The sequence below is a fragment of the Procambarus clarkii genome, chromosome 22 (assembly GCF_040958095.1).
Source record: "Procambarus clarkii isolate CNS0578487 chromosome 22, FALCON_Pclarkii_2.0, whole genome shotgun sequence".
NCBI lineage: Eukaryota > Metazoa > Arthropoda > Malacostraca > Decapoda > Cambaridae > Procambarus > Procambarus clarkii.
This window is the reverse complement of record NC_091171.1, coordinates 41,684,665-41,703,160: the sequence shown is the minus strand read 5'-3', so window position 1 is coordinate 41,703,160 and position 18,496 is coordinate 41,684,665. Positions and strand designations below refer to the sequence as shown.

The 18,496-nt window shown below is 39.2% G+C and overlaps 1 protein-coding gene across 1 annotated transcript; it reads right to left on the bottom strand.

The window, feature by feature from the left end:
- Nucleotides 1-509: 509 nt before the first annotated feature.
- Nucleotides 510-10,090, bottom strand: LOC123759978 (uncharacterized). The gene is made up of 5 exons (XM_045745263.2): nucleotides 9,938-10,090; nucleotides 7,624-9,667; nucleotides 6,008-6,213; nucleotides 3,363-3,525; nucleotides 510-3,004 (listed from the first exon to the last, which is right to left on the bottom strand). The coding sequence occupies exons 2-5, from the start codon at nucleotides 8,292-8,294 to the stop codon at nucleotides 2,938-2,940; spliced, it is 1,107 nt and encodes a 368-aa protein (XP_045601219.1). The 5' UTR covers nucleotides 8,295-9,667; nucleotides 9,938-10,090; the 3' UTR covers nucleotides 510-2,937.
- Between the last annotated feature and the right edge of the window lie 8,406 nt (nucleotides 10,091-18,496).

Sequence of the window (18,496 nt, the reverse complement as noted above, 5' to 3'; positions counted from 1 at the left end):
AGGGCTGAGGATACCTCCCTATGGTGTGCCTAGTTCAAAGTCTCTTGTTACACTCCATTTCCCCTGGAACAATACAGATGGCCTTCTGTTGGTCAAATAACCTTAAGTTGAGCAACCTTTTTTTTTCCAAAAAAAAAAAAACAAAAAACGACCACCAATATTTATTTTTGGAAGCTAAATCAAAATGACATATGGGTTTGCAATATCAAAGGTAGACTTCAGATCTAGGAAGGTGGTATATGACTTTTCAGTGTGCAGGGTAATGAAAGGTGATGCAAGGATGCACACTCCTTCATTGCATGAAGCCATGTTTCTGGGGGGTATAGCATGGTTTTTATTGTATGGACAAGATGGTTTAGGATAGTTTTTCTTGAATGTTATGGTGATTGTGCTGTGTTGGTACTGATACTTTTAACAGTAGATGCAGTAGTGATATAATACTGTGTCAATACTATCTAAGTATTGGCACCAGGGTGACCACTAGATGAAAGGGCAAGTAAAGTACACAGTAATAACAACAAGTATATTATTTGAACATTACGAATATTATAGCAGGAAGCAAGATAATGACTTGCTTGAGGTGAAGTTCCAGCAGAGGTGAAGATTGAATGCGTTGATGGAGAATAAGAGACTAGAGGTATTCTTCTGGTGCCGATTGGAGCCCAAGTGAGTTCAGAGCTCAGCTTGTGTATATTTATATCAGATGTGTGGATGCTGAATTCGATGCTGAGTGTAATTGGCTCCTTAGAGGAGCAAGGCACTGGAAAAGTTGTAGAACGTGATTGTATACTTGTAGCAGCAGGCATGTTGATATGGTGGTGGTTATAGTGATGGCTATGTTGTGGTGGATGGAGTGATAATTGTGGTGTAAGTGTTTGTAATTGTGCCTACTATAGTGTTTAATATTAATTATAGTTGCAGTAGGATTATGATTGTGACTGAGTTGTATGAAGTGGTGGTTGTGGAGTTTGCAGCAGTAGTTATAATTGTGGTTGGTGGTTCAGGTTTATTAATTGGCCACTCACTCGCTTATTTAATAGCATAAGATTTTTCTGGGGTTTCCTAAAAAAAAATATGTCTAACTACAAAACCTTGACACCTTTAAAAACATTTTGAATAAAAAAATCAATTAACAAAAGAGATACTGACCAAAGTTCTGGAGTGTCATCACTAAGCAAGGATTTGTCAGAAAGACAAAAAAAAAAAAAAAAATAAAAATAAGTGAAATTGAAAGGAAATAAAGGATAGAATACCTGAATAATTTGGACATGTGAAGAATAAAAAGTGTAGACGAGAAGGGTAAAAAAAAAATCAAGGGTGGTAAGAAAAACAATAGAAAAATTGAGTAAGAAGTGTCAGGAGAATATGAAACTGTTTATGGGAAATAATGCCAAGAAGAAAGTGCATTTGTCTTCATGCTAATTAAGAAGAATAGTGTAAGCGATAAATCTTATTTTCACAAAGTATGAAACCATTTTAAATCTTATCGGTGGTTAGCTTTATCAGTTATAAAACTAAATATCATATTGTAATGACAATCACTAGTAAGGGGTTAATATTCAACATCTATAACTACCTTGATATAAGGGTCATAGAGGCCTATTATAAAATTTATTACACATATAAGTATTGAACATTTTGTCACCAAGAGTGACAAACTGAGCTAGTATCATCTAAGAAGAAGCCAATCAAAACTAGTACAGATTTCGTACTAGTACGAATGACTGACCATCCTCAAATGATTTATTTTATTAGTGAGACTTACTATTATGCACAACATAAACAAATATAAATCAGGGCTGTATAGCCAACATATAGTACACTATCCTCTTGTTAAAATATACACCTCTCCTATTCAATATACAGTAATATATACAGTACCTCAGAATACATTTTATTCTGTTCAAATATCAATTACATTTCTTTTAATATCAAAAGTTGAGAAACCTCAGCTAATATTCAATTAAGAGCATTATACATACAGTAATTATAAGTAGTATTCTTTCAAATATCTATAATATCAAATATCTATAATATAATATCTAAATCAAATATCTATAATATAATATCTATAATATAACAAATCTAATATATAATTTTAGTACACTACACACTTTTGTATGCACTGAGCCACTATGACAGCAAGGCATCATTGAATGGGATATGAGGCAGAATATCTAGTAAGACACACTTTGTATTATTTGGAAGAGTTTGTATGTACTGTTGCAATACAGAAAACATTAATATATTTACATACATACATACATTATAAACTAGCTTTAAAAGTGAGGCAGATTTAAAAAAAAGTTACTCCCAGTGAAAGATAAATCCAAAAACCTTTCATTTAACGAGATCAAATTATTTTTATCTGCACTTTAACCAAACCTATCCAACTCAAAATACAGTACTCTAAACAAATTTCACTATTTTGTGAGGTGTCTTGTTTTTGTTAATTTAACTAGCATCCTCCAATACATCCCTATTAATATTGGCACACTTTTAAAGTCATTGGTAATATCCTATATGCCATCATGTGTTCAACTGTCAAAGTACAGTACTCGTATATATTATACTGTACTTTTATTCAGTTTGAAAGCTGCCAAATCCTTATGATTTGATGCATAATGATGCTTATACATAATCTGGACCAAGAAGGATCCTTAATAACGTAAGTATCAGGGTGCATTATAGTATTGACCCACATTGTGTTTTTTCAACTTTGGGATCAACCGAGCAAATATTAAAGCTGGGGCACATTTTTCTAATATGTTACTACACTGATAAATATTGAGTAATGAATGTTATTTACCTTTTCTCACATTGGCTGAAATTCACATAACTGTTATAAAAAAAAAATAAGAGTTCAGTTCTTTGATTTACTGTACAGATTATCTGCCAGCTTGCTGATAAAAGTAATTACTGCACCGTACAGTACTGTTATGGAAGCCGTCTCGCTGATAGCTTATGTTGGGGCCTCCGCACTGAAGCTTTAGCATTCTTCAATCTGTGTGTACAAATGAATTGATGTTCATTTTGTTTTTTAAATTCTACCACCAGTCACAAATACTCTAAACATACACAAACATGAATCAGATTAAAGATAACATATACAGTGATTGTGTGCACTGAGGCATTCTACTAAATGGGCTCTTGAACTGAAGGATATGAGCTATGCTAGAGTGTCAAATCTGAAATGCTTGTGACCATGGACATTTTTTAAATAAGATTTATGCTCTTCATCTGACCACAATGCACATTTAAAAATTTACACACTTCCTCAATTCTGCATGTAAGAATAATTATTGTAAAATAATAAAATATCTAATATACACAGTGCATACAACAAAACTAAAACACACTACCTTGTAGATTTTTTAGGTATTTCTCTTTTCCTGCTCCTGAGGTTCATGGGAGTTTTGTGGAAGCCAAGATTATTTTCAGTACTTCTTATATGAATAGCCTTTAGTGCACTTGGTGTAGACCAATTGGTCAAGTCTAAACCAAACCCATCATTCACTGTACAACCTGAAATATGTGAAAGCTTAAATTTCCAACTACTGTATGTTCAACATTCTGAAAATTATAACAGGAAAACAATTTTGTAACCAACATGTACAATGGCATTTCAAAAATATTATGAATGCTGTACCTGCATTCTTAAATTTTACTACCCAGTGGATGTTTTGATCAGACCTGATTAATGGAGGTATTTCCATTCACCAGGCGTAGATTATCTTGAAACATAAAATCAAGCACTAAAATACTGTAATAAAATGGATTTTCTATGGCAACACTCAGTAGCTTCCTAGTGCATCAGGCTCTAGTACCACAGATAAAACCATAACATTTTCAGGCTTCATAACCTTTCCAGGCCTACCGAATGCCAGGAAAAGAATCTGGTGAGGGGAGCACCTCACAAAATACACCGAGATATCACAAAATACTAATACTGAGATAAATTGAAGTACAAGCAAAGCAAAACAAACCATTAATCTTGATTAGAAAACAAAAATAAAATAATTGAAATGATAGTTTGCCAAGGGCAAAAAATCATGCTCCAGTACTCATACATACCACCAAGTAGCAGCTCAGGTCACCTGGGGCCAGCCAAGACACATGCTCAACAGGTCTGGCATTGAGACCAAGCCAGGACACTACCTGGACACTGACACTGAAATCCCAGAAAGAATGACACTCAAACTCAGCCGAGATGGTAACTTGTGAGGAAACGTGAACTGACGCCAAGAAGGAACAAAATAAGCACAGACTCCCATAGAAAAACCTTTCAAGAAATGTTACACCATTTACAGCATCTAGAAATCAGAACTCTAGGTCTCTGTAGAAGCCTATGCATCACTGGTGGCAGCAGGTATGCAAGTGAGAGTGCAAGTCAGTCAGTCACCCTTGGGTCACCATAGTTGCCAGCCAATTCCCTGGCTTTTCCTCACCTTATAGAAAGAGACTAACATTGGTCCTTTTCCCCTCTAGGTCAAGAGACCTGGCACAATCTTAAGGCTGGCAGCACCAGCACACAAGCTCTAAGAACTGCTGAGAGGACCTTCCCAGAGACAACTCAAACTAAATCCTAAAGTATCACATTGTTTTTGTCATATTGGCCATGACAGCTTGAATCCCCAAACAAAATACAGTATATTTGCATTTACGTAATGTAAAGCAGCAAGCAATTCCATACAATTCTCTGTAAATCAAGCATCTGTAGCAGATTTGAAAGCAGCTTTTAATTAAAGTTCTGTACTGTATATAGTATCCTAACAATTAACTGGTAAAAGTTCCTGATTTTGCTGCCATTTTTTCCAACACTGTTGGTGATCAAACTCTATCCTGTAATAATACTACATAATATTGAAGACAACTATGTGGCAAGGTAGGCATAACAAAAAAAATCATCAGTGATAGAAAAAAAGCCAAGATGATATAAACTGTATCCAAGCATGGAGATCCCATCTTCAGAAGGACATAGTTGCTCAGGAGAAAGTGCAACACCGGGCAACAGAAATCATTCCAGAGATGTCATCTTTCGTATCAGGAACGGTTGAGGGCCACAGGGCTAACAATATTACAAACCAGGCCAGATGACAGATATCATTGAAACTTTTAAAATATCTGTACTGAATACAGTAATTTGGTGGATTTTGATCCAGAAAATTTCTTCAAAACGTCAAATGTAACACAAACAAGGAGCAAAGGTTCCAAGCTTGACAAGGCACATTGTAGAACTGAGAACAGGAAAAGATTATAAAGGCAAATGGAGGAACCTTCAACAAGCCGCCAGCTTCCTGTCCTTGTCAAGGCCACTACTGTTAGGTAAACTCGGGTATGTATTACAGCATAACTTGGATAAAAAACTACAAATGACTGACAGGGTGCAAAAACAGTGTGCCACTATAACAAAGTTTGGTCATACAGGAACAGGAAATCTGAATGATCGAGGCTGCCTAATTCACCAGACTGACTTAACAAAAGCACACCACCACTTTTCATTTTAATTTTTATCTTGTTTTCATAGCAAATACCTGAAAGAGGTACAGTACTTATCACATGAATTTGATTTAAAAATGAAGCCAAATGCATTGCTCTATAAATTTTAACAAATACAAAATAGACATTTTAGCTAAGATAAGGCAAAAAAACTAGTCAGGATTAAATGCATTTGGTGCTAATTAATTTGTATAATTGAGACCACTGTAACTGTCTCATCTTAGGACATACATACAAATAAAATATATTTTATTGTTTACATTTAAATAATTTCATTTGTAAATTCTGTTACAACAAAGTACAGTACTGTACTTTAAATATCAACATTGTACAAATAAATTGAGTAAATAAAAGACTAAACAGTAATGATAAAGTTATGAGAAGTTTGGCTAAGATTCTGAGACTGCACCAAAGTACAGGTACTGAATCTGCACAGTGTTCGGTCCCAAACCAGTTGGTTTAAGAGAGACTTCACTGTACATACTACCATTTTCTAATTCCATTTTACCTGGATTCAGACTTCTTGCAGAATGTCTGCCGTGTGTTGTGGTAGCTGCTATTTGGGAGACAAGACAAGGTGCAAGTGACACAGGTGGAGTCATGCAGGTAGAGCCACCACTAGTGTTACAACTGGTACTACTGCTAGTGCTGCTTATGCTGCTCTCACCAGATGTACACCGACGGCGCCTCTTTTCCATACTTGGCGCAAAGGGCCTTCAAATGCATGAAATGGAACAATTATTTCAATGGATATTCTTATATTAGTTTTTAAAAACATTTAATTATTGCATTTATTATTGAATTATAATTGTTGCTCAACATTTTATTCACATAAATGACAACTAAATGTTTTTTATTTAATTAGAATGCTTGCATCAAAATTAGTTTAAGCTACAAGTGACCAAATAGTGATAAGTTTCTCCACTATAAAAGTTATTCTTACCAGAGAAAAGGGTTTAGCCAATGAGGAATATTCTAATTAAATTTGTACCTGATTACTCACACAAGTGATAAAAACTACCACCAGTTTCCAAGAACAGTAACTTGTGAAAGATACACATTTTATCCTAAAATTTATGAAGCAGCTTGGTGTATTGTACAGTATATATGAAAGCCATGTAAATGACCTTTCCCTTTCATGCTAATTGTCTTTAGATTTTGTTCATATTTATACTGCATTTGGTACAATTTTTACATATATTATATACGGTATATAATGTCTAACTGTCCAAAACATAATCTCCTAGAACAGTGAATGTAGCACTCTTTCTAATCCCTTTGACTAAAATGGATAAATATTCATAGTGGTAATACAGGATTGACTAAGAACATTGGAAAATAGAGGTTCATTCCTAAATAATATTTTTCCCTCACATAATATTCAATAGTTAGGCAAGGCTGCCTTCCATTTAAATTATTTAAAGGTAACCAATGGACAGCGAGATCTTGCTCTGATTACAGTAGACTGGATCTCTTGATGGGCTGGAAAGAATTGGCTAACAAGATCATTTCTTAGTGAAGTGCAATATAACATCTGATACACTAAGCTATCTAATTTCATTCATACAGCATTTATTACAACACTATCAGCTGACTCTTGCTCCGTTTCCCCTTTTCAGTTCTCTCTCTTTTGGTAATTGTTCTATCCCTCTTCTACTTTTTCTAACTAAGAATTTAACCAGTGTGTAAATATGGTACCGATTAACTTATTTATTTGCCAAGAGGGAGAGAGACTAGGGAAAGTGGAGAAAGTACAGTAATGTATTTCAAAACTTAAAGTTAAAAAATTTCAAAATGCCCTTCACCTATCTTTAAATTTAATGCACAATGGTTGTACAGTATTTACATACAATACCCACTAAAACTGCCATGTACACTAGCAGCTTCATGGTGTTTTCAAACTGATTATTTCAGCCCATCCTCTTAATTTCTCGTTATGATTGTTACCTCACAAATACCCTAGAAATCTCAGGCCTACCCTATAAATTCCTTAAAATTATTATCCTATGATCTTCCTGGAATTGTTAGGCTTCCAATCTTTAGGAAGTCACCAAACTTGCTAAAAATTGGCTTCCTACAAACTTGCTAAACTTCAAACATTACAAGGCTTTACATGTGACTCACCAGTTTATCTCCAATCTCTTCAGCTCACTCTGCCTTCTGATCCTCTTGTGTACAGTAGCATTACCAAGAGGCTGGATACGGTACACCAAATATATCAGATACTCATCTCCTGCACTTTCAATCTTGTTGCCCATTTCTGAGGTTGTCAAGCACTGAAAATCCGGACTGTATGATTGAAACATGAAATATGCCTGAATGTGACCAAGAAGAGCCTCCGTCAGTGCTCGGACAGAGTATCTCCCACCAGAGCCATTTCTTGGGATGGATGATCGTGAAAGACGAGCTACGGCCACCATGCCTGAATAGTTCTTTTGCTTCAGACCACACCACTGCTCCTCCATGACCTTCAGGTTTCTACTATCTGGTGTGTTTGTGCCAGATATGATGGGGCACCTTATTGTGTTTCCACAAGTCATAGCTTTAATGGTACTCGAAGCAGGTGATATAGGCTCAAAGCTGCTAACTTTGGTGGCAGTGACTGAGAACTCAGTAATGTGATGACCCAAGGTCCGGAGCTGGGTGACGATGGAATTGCATTTGGTCGTTAAACGGATGACAGCTTCATCAAAATCCAAGGCCCGGTCCACATCAACCAGAAGAGCAGAATCATAGCTGAAACCTCGCCTGCCAGGGTCTACACACAAAGACTCAAATACTCGTCTGTCACTCATCTTGCACAATATTCTTATGTTCCAGTTTTACTCCCACAAAACATTCTACAGTACTTGATTTTTACCCTAGGTTGAAATTACACATTAAAGTAAGCTGACAAGAGCTTATGCAAATAACCAACAAATTATGTTACAATAATTTTGTATTCTTTTCTGACTAGACACTAGAAAGTCTATCTACACGAGAGAATCTATCTATCTACACATTAAAATCAATTATGCACTATTTGAGTTCATTGTCACTAATTTCCACTCTCATTATCTTCTCATACACCTATATTATGCAGTCAAATATTTCCCACATACTATTATAAATTGATTTATTCAGATCTAGTTATACTCATCTGAGCATAACCAGCCAGTAGCCAACTCAACACAGAATTTTCCTTGCATATACTGTATATAAGCTTACAAGTAATACACCTAAAAGAGCAATCAGTAACACAGCACTAACATCAATACTGCAACTGGCTTCGAAAGACTAATATACTGTAGTCACTTCCTGAGCCTGTGCCTCAGTGCCTCTGTGCCTCAGTGCCTCAGTGTCTCAGTGCCTCTGTGCTTCAGTGCCACTGTGTCTCAGTGCCTCTGTGTCTCAGTGCCTCTGTGCTTCAGTGCCTCTGTGCTTTAGTGCCAGTGCCTCTCTAACCTTCACACCACCACTCACTGACGAAGAGACTTGACTGCGTAATAAATGAACTATACTAACCTTTGCTGCCTAGTTATTACTTGGAAAACTTTAAGAGGGAAACCAAATACTAAAAATGATGTTGTAAGCACTCGTACCATTATATTCAAGGCCTAATAACTACCATATTAAGAGGTATTACGTGCCAGCGTCCCCGGGCAGCTCTCACAAGAGTGCAGCTCCACCACCTCCACTCTGGGGGCTCACTCTCATGCCTGTCACACCTCACACTAACTGTCCTCTCCCTTCCCCTCACCCGTCAATGTCAGTACTCCACACCTGCTCCCATACATAGCCCTTCCAAGTGTCTGCAAGAAGTAATTTAAGAGCTCTACCTGTCCAGCAGCAACACTTGTCACTTCCTTACTCTCGCCTCTCACTTCACCACACTTGCTCTCACTTCACCACACTTGCTCTCACTTCACCACACTCTCCTCTCACTTCACCACACTTGTCTCTCACTTCATCACACTTGTCTCTCACTTCACCACACTTGCTCTCACTTCACCACACTCTCCTCTCACTTCACCACACTTGTCTCTCACTTCATCACACTTGTCTCTCACTTCACCACACTCTCCTCTCACTCTACTGTGTACTCTAGCTCTCAACACAACTTGTTTCTCATACAAGGGAGGATAAGGGTACTTATCTTAAAAATATTTGGTTAACCACCACCACTGAACTGGAAAAAAACAAATACAAACGCATCAGAATCCCAATAACAGACTTTAAATCAGATGAAATTGCATTTGTATTCTAACAAACTTTATACTTTGAACTATTACCACTAAGGATCAAAACAAGTTACCATGTACCACAGCTTTTTTTTCGTACCTTAAAAGGTGGACGAAGCCTTACCCATGTTTATTATATAAATACACTTAAGTCCATGTATCAAACATTAATATATAATGACACATAATGTAAAACGCATGAGGAACCAGTTAACTACCTGAATACGTATAATATTGTATTGTTATCCGGTAAAACATTAAAACTGGAGGAGAGTGGGGTACACCAAGTTGTTCTTCACAGTCGTCCTTCACTGGCGCGCACTTGGCAACTGTCTCCATGTGCTCCCCTTCTGCTGGGGAGGTGCCTCCCTCACACTAGGGGGCTGGGGAGACGTCTCCCTCACACTAGGGGGCTGGGGAGGCGTCCTCCCTCACACTAGGGGGGATGGGGAGGCGTCTCCCTCACACTAGGGGGCTGGGGAGGCGTCCTCCCTCACACTAGGGGGGATGGGGAGGCGTCTCCCTCACACTAGGGGGCTGGGGAGGCGTCTCCCTCACACTAGGGGGCTGGGGAGGCGTCTCCCTCACACTAGGGGGCTTCGGAGGTGTCTCCCTCACACTAAGGGGCTGGGGAGGCGTCTCCCTCACACTAGGAGGCTGGGGAGGCGTCTCCCTCACACTAGGAGGCTGGGGAGGCGTCTCCCTCACACTAGGGGGCTGGGGAGGCGTCTCCCTCACACTATAATAATAATAATAATAATAATAATAATAATAATTTTTATTTAGGCAAAGGTACATACATAAAGAGATTTTACAAAGTTTGTTGGCTTTACAGATAGAGCTAGTACATACAATGCCTAAAGCCACTATTACGCAAAGCGTTTCGGGCAGGAAAAAAAACACTACTGACTAAAGCTTAAAACTAATGGGTAAAAAGAAAAAAATGCGTTGAGTACAAATAAAAATAGAGGTAAAAGAGGGGGGAACATTGTTGAAAAAACAGCACAAATACAATTACAAATTATTACAGAAAATTACATTAAAACAGCGTTGATTTGAAAAAAAAAAAACATACATGGGTTGACAATAGAGTGGTAAGGTAGGTTACAGGGAATTTATTAGGTATAGCTTCGTTTTTAACCTAAACTGGTTGAGAGAGGTACTGTCTTTAACATGGTTGGGAAGGTCATTCCACATTCTGGGCCCCTTGATTTGTAGAGCATTTCTGGTTTGATTAAGTCGTACTCTAGGAATATCAAAACTGTATTTATTTCTGGTGTGGTGCTCATGGGTTCTGTTACAACCTTCTATGAAGCTTTTGAGATCAGGATTGGCATTACAGTTTAGCGTTTTATATATGTATAATACACATGAGAGAATGTGCAGTGACTTAATGTCTAACATATTCAGGGATTTGAGTAGGGGTAACGAATGATGTCTGGGGCCAGAATTGGATATTGTCCTAATAGCAGCTTTGTGTTGAGTAATTAGAGGACGTAAGTGATTTTGGGTAGTAGAGCCCCAAGCACAAATACCATAGTTGAGATATGGATAGATAAGGGAGTAATAGAGAGTCACCAGGGCAGGGCGTGGTACATAATATCTGATCTTAGAAAGAATGCCCACCGTTTTTGAAACTTTTTTTGATATGTTTAGAATGTGTCCCTGGAAATTCAGCTTGTGGTCAATGAGAATGCCAAGGAATTTGCCATCTAATTTGTTACAAATTTGGGTATTGTTTATTTTGAGATTTATTTGATTAGAGGATTTATTACCAAACAGAATATAGAAAGTTTTGTCAATGTTAAGGGTGAGTTTGTTGGCAGTTAGCCACAGATGGACTTTATTTAGCTCAGTATTTACTGTGGCATTTAGAGCAAGGGGATCAGGACTGGAGTAAATGAAGGTTGTGTCGTCAGCAAATAGGATTGGTTTGAGGTGTTGGGAGGCATTTGGAAGGTCATTAATGTAGATGAGAAAGAGGAGAGGGCCAAGTATGCTGCCCTGGGGAACACCAATGTTGATGGGTAGGGTGGGAGAAATTGTATTATTCACAGAAACAAATTGGAGCCTGTCAGTAAGGTAGGATTTGAGGTATTGTAGGGAGTGTCCTCTGACACCATAATGATGTAATTTAAGAAGAAGGTTTTGGTGGTTGACAGTATCGAAAGCTTTACGCAGGTCCACAAATAACCCAACAGGGAACTCATTTTTATCAAGAGCTGTATGAATCGAGTTAAGCATACTAATAAGTGCATCGTTAGTGCTTTTTTTGGGCCTGAAGCCATATTGGCAAGGGCTAAGTATATTGAGTTTGGCTAGATATGAGTAAAGCTGCTTATAGATTAGTTTTTCAAAAATTTTTGACAAGTTTGGCAGGATTGATATAGGTCTGTAGTTGTTAACATCTGTGAGATCACCACATTTGTGGACAGGCGTTACTCTCGCTTTTTTTAGAATATCTGGAAAGGTTTGGAGTTCAAGTGACTTGTTGAAGAGCAAAGCAATAGCAGGGGCTAAAGATCTGGAGGCTTTTTTGTAGATTAAAGTTGGTATTTCCTCAAGGGCACCAGACTTGCTTTTAAGGGAAAGGATTATCTCATTGACGTCAATGAAATTAATAGGCTTTAGGTACAGAGACTGGGGATAGTTCCCTGTAAGATAGAGGGCTGGGGAGGCGTCTCCCTCACACTAGGGGGCTGGGGAGGCGTCTACTCACACTAGGGGGCTGGGGAGGCGTCTCCCTCACACTAGGGGGCTGGGGAGGCGTCTCCCTCACACTAGGGGGCTGGGGAGGCGTCTACTCACACTAGGGGGCTGGGGAGGCGTCTCCCTCACACTAGGGGGCTGGGGAGGCGTCTACTCACACTAGGGGGCTGGGGAGGCGTCTCCATCACACTAGGGGGATGGGGAGGCGTCTCCCTCACACTAGGGGGCTGGGGAGACGTCCTCCCTCACATTAGGGGGCTGGGGAGGCATCCTCCCTCACACTACGGGACTGGGGAGACGTCCTCTCTCACACCAGAGGGCTGGGGGGGCGTCCTCCCTCACACTAGGGGGCTGGGGAGACGTCCTCCCTCACACCAGAGGGCTGGGGGGCGTCCTCCCTCACACCAGAGGGCTGAGGAGTCGCCCTCCCTCACACTAGGGGGCTGGGGAGGCGTCCTCCCTCACACTAAGGGGCTGGGGAGGCGTCCTCCCTCACACTAGGGGGGCTGGGGAGGCGTCCTCCCTCACACCAGAGGGCTGGGGGGGCGTCCTCCCTCACACTAGGGGGCTGGGGAGGATTCCCCCTGGTGTGAGCGAGATATAGATATAACAATCAGCTATAACAATCTTCTACAACTCATAAAACAAAGTGAGCGGACGAACGAGCGCAAAGGACTACGAAGGGAACTGCAAGATTTATGCAAAACAGAGTACACCAACAAATGGGATGACCTAATAAGCAAAATCCAAGCCGACTACAGAAACCCAGGAAAGTTCCGGAAAAAAAGTAAAAACCCTGATGGGAAACTCAGCTGAGGAAACACCCTACATCATAGACGCAACAGGAAATAAACTCTACGAGGAGAGAGAACAAGAACAGGAATTCACGAAGTTTTGGGAAAAAATATTCAGCAAAAAAACCGTAAGAAAATTTAAACTTTTGCCCAATTAATGAAAGGGAAATTACAACTCAAGTCGATAAAGGAGCTGAAGCACTACTTTTCCGACGCAAACAATAGACCTTAACAATATTCGCAATGAATGCCACCTTATGAAACACATAACCATTGCAGAGGTCCATGAAACAATTACAGTATGGGTTTCAAGAACAAGGCGCCGGGCACTTTGAAATTACGAATTTTTATACCGAAAATATCAATTGCTGAAAACAGCGATGGGTCACATTTTGCCCAAACTCCCCTGCAGTTTTCAAAATATCCCAAATCTGACTCCTGAGCCATATTTTGGAGCCAAATTCTGTCTCTCTGCATATATTTGCAGTTTGAAATTAGTACTTTTTATACCGAAAATAGGCCAATTACTGAAAACGGCGATAGGTCACATTTTGCCCAAACCCCCCTGCAGTTTTCAAAATATCCCAAATATCCCAAATCTGACTCCTGAGCCATATTTTGGAGCCAAATTCTAGCTCTCTGCACATATTTGCAGTTTGAAATTACGACTTTCTATACCGAAAATATGCCAATTACTGAAAACGGCGATGGGTCACATTTTACCCAAACCCCCCTGTAGTTTTCAAAATATCCCAAATATCCCAAATCTAACTCCTGAGCCATATTTTGGAGGCAAATTCTGGGTCTCTGCACATATTTGCAGTTTGAAATTTCGACTTTTTATACCGAAAATATGTCAATTACTGAAAACGGCGATAGGTCACATTTTGCCCAAACCCCCCTGCAGTTTTCAAAATATCCCAAATATCCCAAATCTGACTCCTGAGCCATATTTTGGAGCCAAATTCTGGCTCTCTGCACATATTTGCAGTTTGAAATTACGACTTTCTATTCCGAAAATATGCCAATTACTGAAAACGGCGATAGGTCACATTTTGCCCAAACCCCCCAGCAGTTTTCACAACATCCCAAATATCCCAAATCTGACTCCTGAGCCATATTTTAGAGCCAAATTCTGGCTCTCTGCACATATTTGCAGTTTGAAATTACGACTTTTTATAACGAAAATATGTCAATTACTGAAAACGGCGATGTGTCACATTTTGCCCAAACCCCCCTGCAGTTTTCAAAATATCCCAAATATCCCAAATCTGACTCCTGAGCCATATTTTGGAGCCAAATTCTGGCTCTCTGCACATATTTGCAGTTTAAAATTACGAATTTCTTTACCGAAAATATGCCAATTACTGAAAACGGCGATGGGTCACATTTTGCCCAAACCCCCCTGTAGTTTTCAAAATATCCCAAATATCCCAAATCTGACTCCTGAGCCATATTTTCGAGCCAAATTCTGGCTCTCTGCACATATTTGCAGTTTGAAATTACGACTTTTTATAACGAAAATATGTCAATTACTGAAAACGGCGATGGGTCACATTTTGCCCAAACCCCCCTGCAGTTTTCAAAACATCCCAAATATCCCAAATCTGACTCCTGAGCCATATTTTGGAGCCAAATTCTGGCTTTCTGCACATATTTGCAGTTTGAAATTAGTACTTTTTATAGCTAAAATATGCCAATTACTGAAAACGGCGATAGGTCACATTTTGCCCAAACCCCCCTGCAGTTTTCAAAATATCCCAAATATCCCAAATCTGTCTCCTGAGCCATATTTTGGAGCCAAATTCTGGCTCTCTGCACATATTTGCAGTTTGAAATTACGACTTTCTATACCGAAAATATGCCAATTACTGAAAACGGCGATAGGTCACATTTTGCCCAAACCCCCCAGTAGTTTTCAAAATATCCCAAATATCTCAAATCTGACTCCTGAGCTATATTTTGGAGCCAAATTCTGGCTCTCTGCACATATTTGCAGTTTGAAATTAGTACTTTTTATACCGAAAATATGCCAATTACTGAAAACAGCGATGGGTCACATTTTGCCCAAACCCCCCTGCAGTTTTCAAAATATCCCAAATATCCCAAATCTGACTCCTGAGCCATATTTTGGAGCCAAATTCTGGCTCTCGGCACATATTTGCAGTTTAAAATTACTACTTTTTATACCGAAAATATGCCAATTACTGAAAACGGCGATAGGTCACATTTTGCCCAAACCCCCCTGCAGTTTTCAAAATATCCCAAATATCTCAAATCTGACTCCTGAGCCATATTTTGGAGCCAAATTGTGGCTCTGCAAATATTTGTAGTTTGAAATTACTACTTTATATAACGAAAATATGTCAATTACTGAAAACGGCGATGGTCAAATTTTGCCGAAATCCTCCTGTAGTTTTCAAAATATCCCAAATCTGACTCCTGAGCCATATTTTGGAGCCAAATTGTGGCTCTCTGCAAATATTTGTAGTTTGAAATTACTACTTTTTTATAACGAAAATATTCCAATTACTGAAAGCGGCGATAGGTCACATTTTGCCCAAATCCTCCTGCAGTTTTCAAAATATCCCAAATATCCCAAATCTGACTCCTGAGCCATATTTTGGAGCCAAATTCTGGCTCTCTGCACATATTTGCAATTTGAAATTACTACTTTTTATACCGAAAATATGCCAATTACTGAAAACGGCGATAGGTCAAATTTTGCCCAAACCCCCCTGCAGTTTTCAAAATATCGCAAATATCCCAAATCTGACTTCTGAGCCATATTTTGGAGCCAAATTCTGGCTGTCTGCACATATTTGCAGTTTGATATTACTGCTTTTTACACCGAAAATATGTCAATTACTGAAAACGGCGATAGGTCAAATTTTGCCCAAACCCCCCTGTAGTTTTCAAAATATCCCAAATCTGGCTCCTGAGCCATATTTTGGAGCCAAATTCTGGCCCACCTAGTTGTGCTTACGTGGTTTGAGCTTCAACTCTTTAGTTCCGCATCTCGACAGTCAATCAACTGGCGTACAGACTCCTGAGCCTACTGGGCTCTATCATATCTACACTTAAAACTGTGTATGGAGTCAGCCTCCACCACACCACTGCCTAATGCATTCCATCTGTTAACTGGTTGATACCTGTTTGATGGGGTTCTGGGTGTTCTACTCCCCAAGCTCGGCCCGAGGCCAGGCTTGACTTGTGAGAGTTTGGTACACTAGGCTGTTGCTTGGAGCAGCCCGCAGGCCCACATACCCACCACAGCCTGGTTGGTCCGGCACTCCTTGGAGGAAACTATGTAGTTTCCTCTTGAAGATGTCCACGGTTGTTCCGCCAACTACTCTGACACTGAGAAAGTTCTTTCTAATGTTCCTGTGGCTCATTTGGGTACTCAGTTTCCACCTGTGTCCCCTTGTTTACGTCCCAACCGTGCTAAACAATTTATCTTTGTCTACTCTGTCAATTCCTCTGAGAATTTTATAAGTAGTGATCATGTCTTCCCTTACTCTTCTGTCTTCCAGTATCGTGAGGTTCAGTTCCAGCAATCTTTTCTCGTAGTTCATACCTCTCAGTTCTGGGACTAATCTGGTGGCATACCTCTAAACCTTTTCTAACTTCGTTATGTGTTTGACTTGTTGTAGACTCTAAGCTGGAGCCGCATATTCCAGCATTGGTCTGACATATGAGGAATACAAGGTTTTGAATGATTCCTTACACAAGTTTCTGAATTATTTATTATGCACCCCATACCCATCTTGTGGGCGGTAGTGGAAAGGGTTACAGAGGCACATAATGCCTCTGTAACCCTTTCCACTACCGCCCACAAGATGGGTATGGGGTGCATAATGCAGTTCTTATGTTTGCCAGCCTTGCATACACCGCTGATGTTATCCTTTTTTTTTGAGATATATACAAGAGTTGTTACATTCTTGTACAGCCACTAGTACGCGTAGCGTTTCGGGCAGGTCCCTGGAATACGATCCCCTGCCGCGAAGAATCGTTTTTTCATCCAAGTACACATTTTACTGTTGCGTTAAACAGAGGCTACAGTTAAGGAATTGCGCCCAGTAAATCCTCCCCGGCCAGGATACGAACCCATGACATAGCGCTCGCGGAACGCCAGGCGAGTGTCTTACCACTACACCACGGAGACTTTTGATGTGTGTATATCTGCTCTCTTTGATTCCTCTACGAGTTTTCATCTAATTGCACTTTTTAGAATTCTATTTGAGCTTAATATCATGTTCAACATTGTCTTCTTTTACTGTAAGCTTGGCAAGAGTTTCAACCTCATCATGATTTTGCAGTCCAATGTGTGAAGAGCAACCCATTCTCTTCTCTAGATAGTTCTTGTAACTATGTGCACCATAGTACGAAGATTGCCGTTATAAGCAATTAGATAATATAACTACTATTTATTTAATAGTCGGAAAAAATGAAGCTAAAAAAAATTATAATATTCCTAGGCCTAGTATAGCACACATATATCGTATATTAGGCCTAGAAAGGTTACTTTAGTTTGTCTTTGTAACATAAGTAAAAAATAGTTTTCCGGTTTGTCCAACTCAATAGTGCCGATTTGTACTCTCTAATTTCATTGTACGTCGGTATATATACTATGGTCCTCATCATTACTATAAGTACTACCAAAACAGGAGGATAGACTGGTGAAGAGATATACAACAATTTTATTCTGAACCCTTATTAGGAATGCATATATATATCTATGTCTGGCCTCAGAGATAAGCATGTCATAATCTGACTGCAAGCTATTTAAATGTAGCATTGAGCAAAGGAAGTCAGAGTTCAATTATGTTTACTGAGACAAGAAAATACATCTCAAAGGGATAGAGTAGCTTAGGCTATTTCTACTCCCCTATAGGAAGTCAGAGATACTCATAGAAATTTGAGTGTTACAAGAATAGCCAACAGTTGTTAGGAGAATGTTCAATTGTTGATTGTTTCGTCCCTCTAACTTGGGTTGGGCTGAGGACAGCACATCTCGCTCTCTCAGTAGCTGAACTGAGGGAAAAATGTCAGTGTATTTTGGCCGAAACGCTTTGCGTAATGGTGACTTCATTTTTTTTCTGCCACAGTTGTTTTCTGCCTCCACAATTGTACATCTTGAGGTTACCTCAAGATACATTACTCTTATGTTCTTTAAACACGCTCTTAGAATAAAAATATTGAATTTGAATTTTTATTTTAATAGTGAGCAAGCTTCATGATTATTTTTGTATATATTAACTATTGTACACGGCA

Coding starts and splice junctions, on each gene's coding strand:
- LOC123759978 (XM_045745263.2), bottom strand. CDS start 8,294: ATGAGTGACAGACGAGTATTTGAGTCTTTGTGTGTAGACCCTGGCAGG. Junction 3,526..6,007: donor TGCAAGAAGTCTGAATCCAG/GTAAAATGGAAT, acceptor CACATATTTCAG/GTTGTACAGTGAATGATGGG. Junction 3,005..3,362: donor ATACCTAAAAAATCTACAAG/GTAGTGTGTTTT, acceptor TTGTACACACAG/ATTGAAGAATGCTAAAGCTT.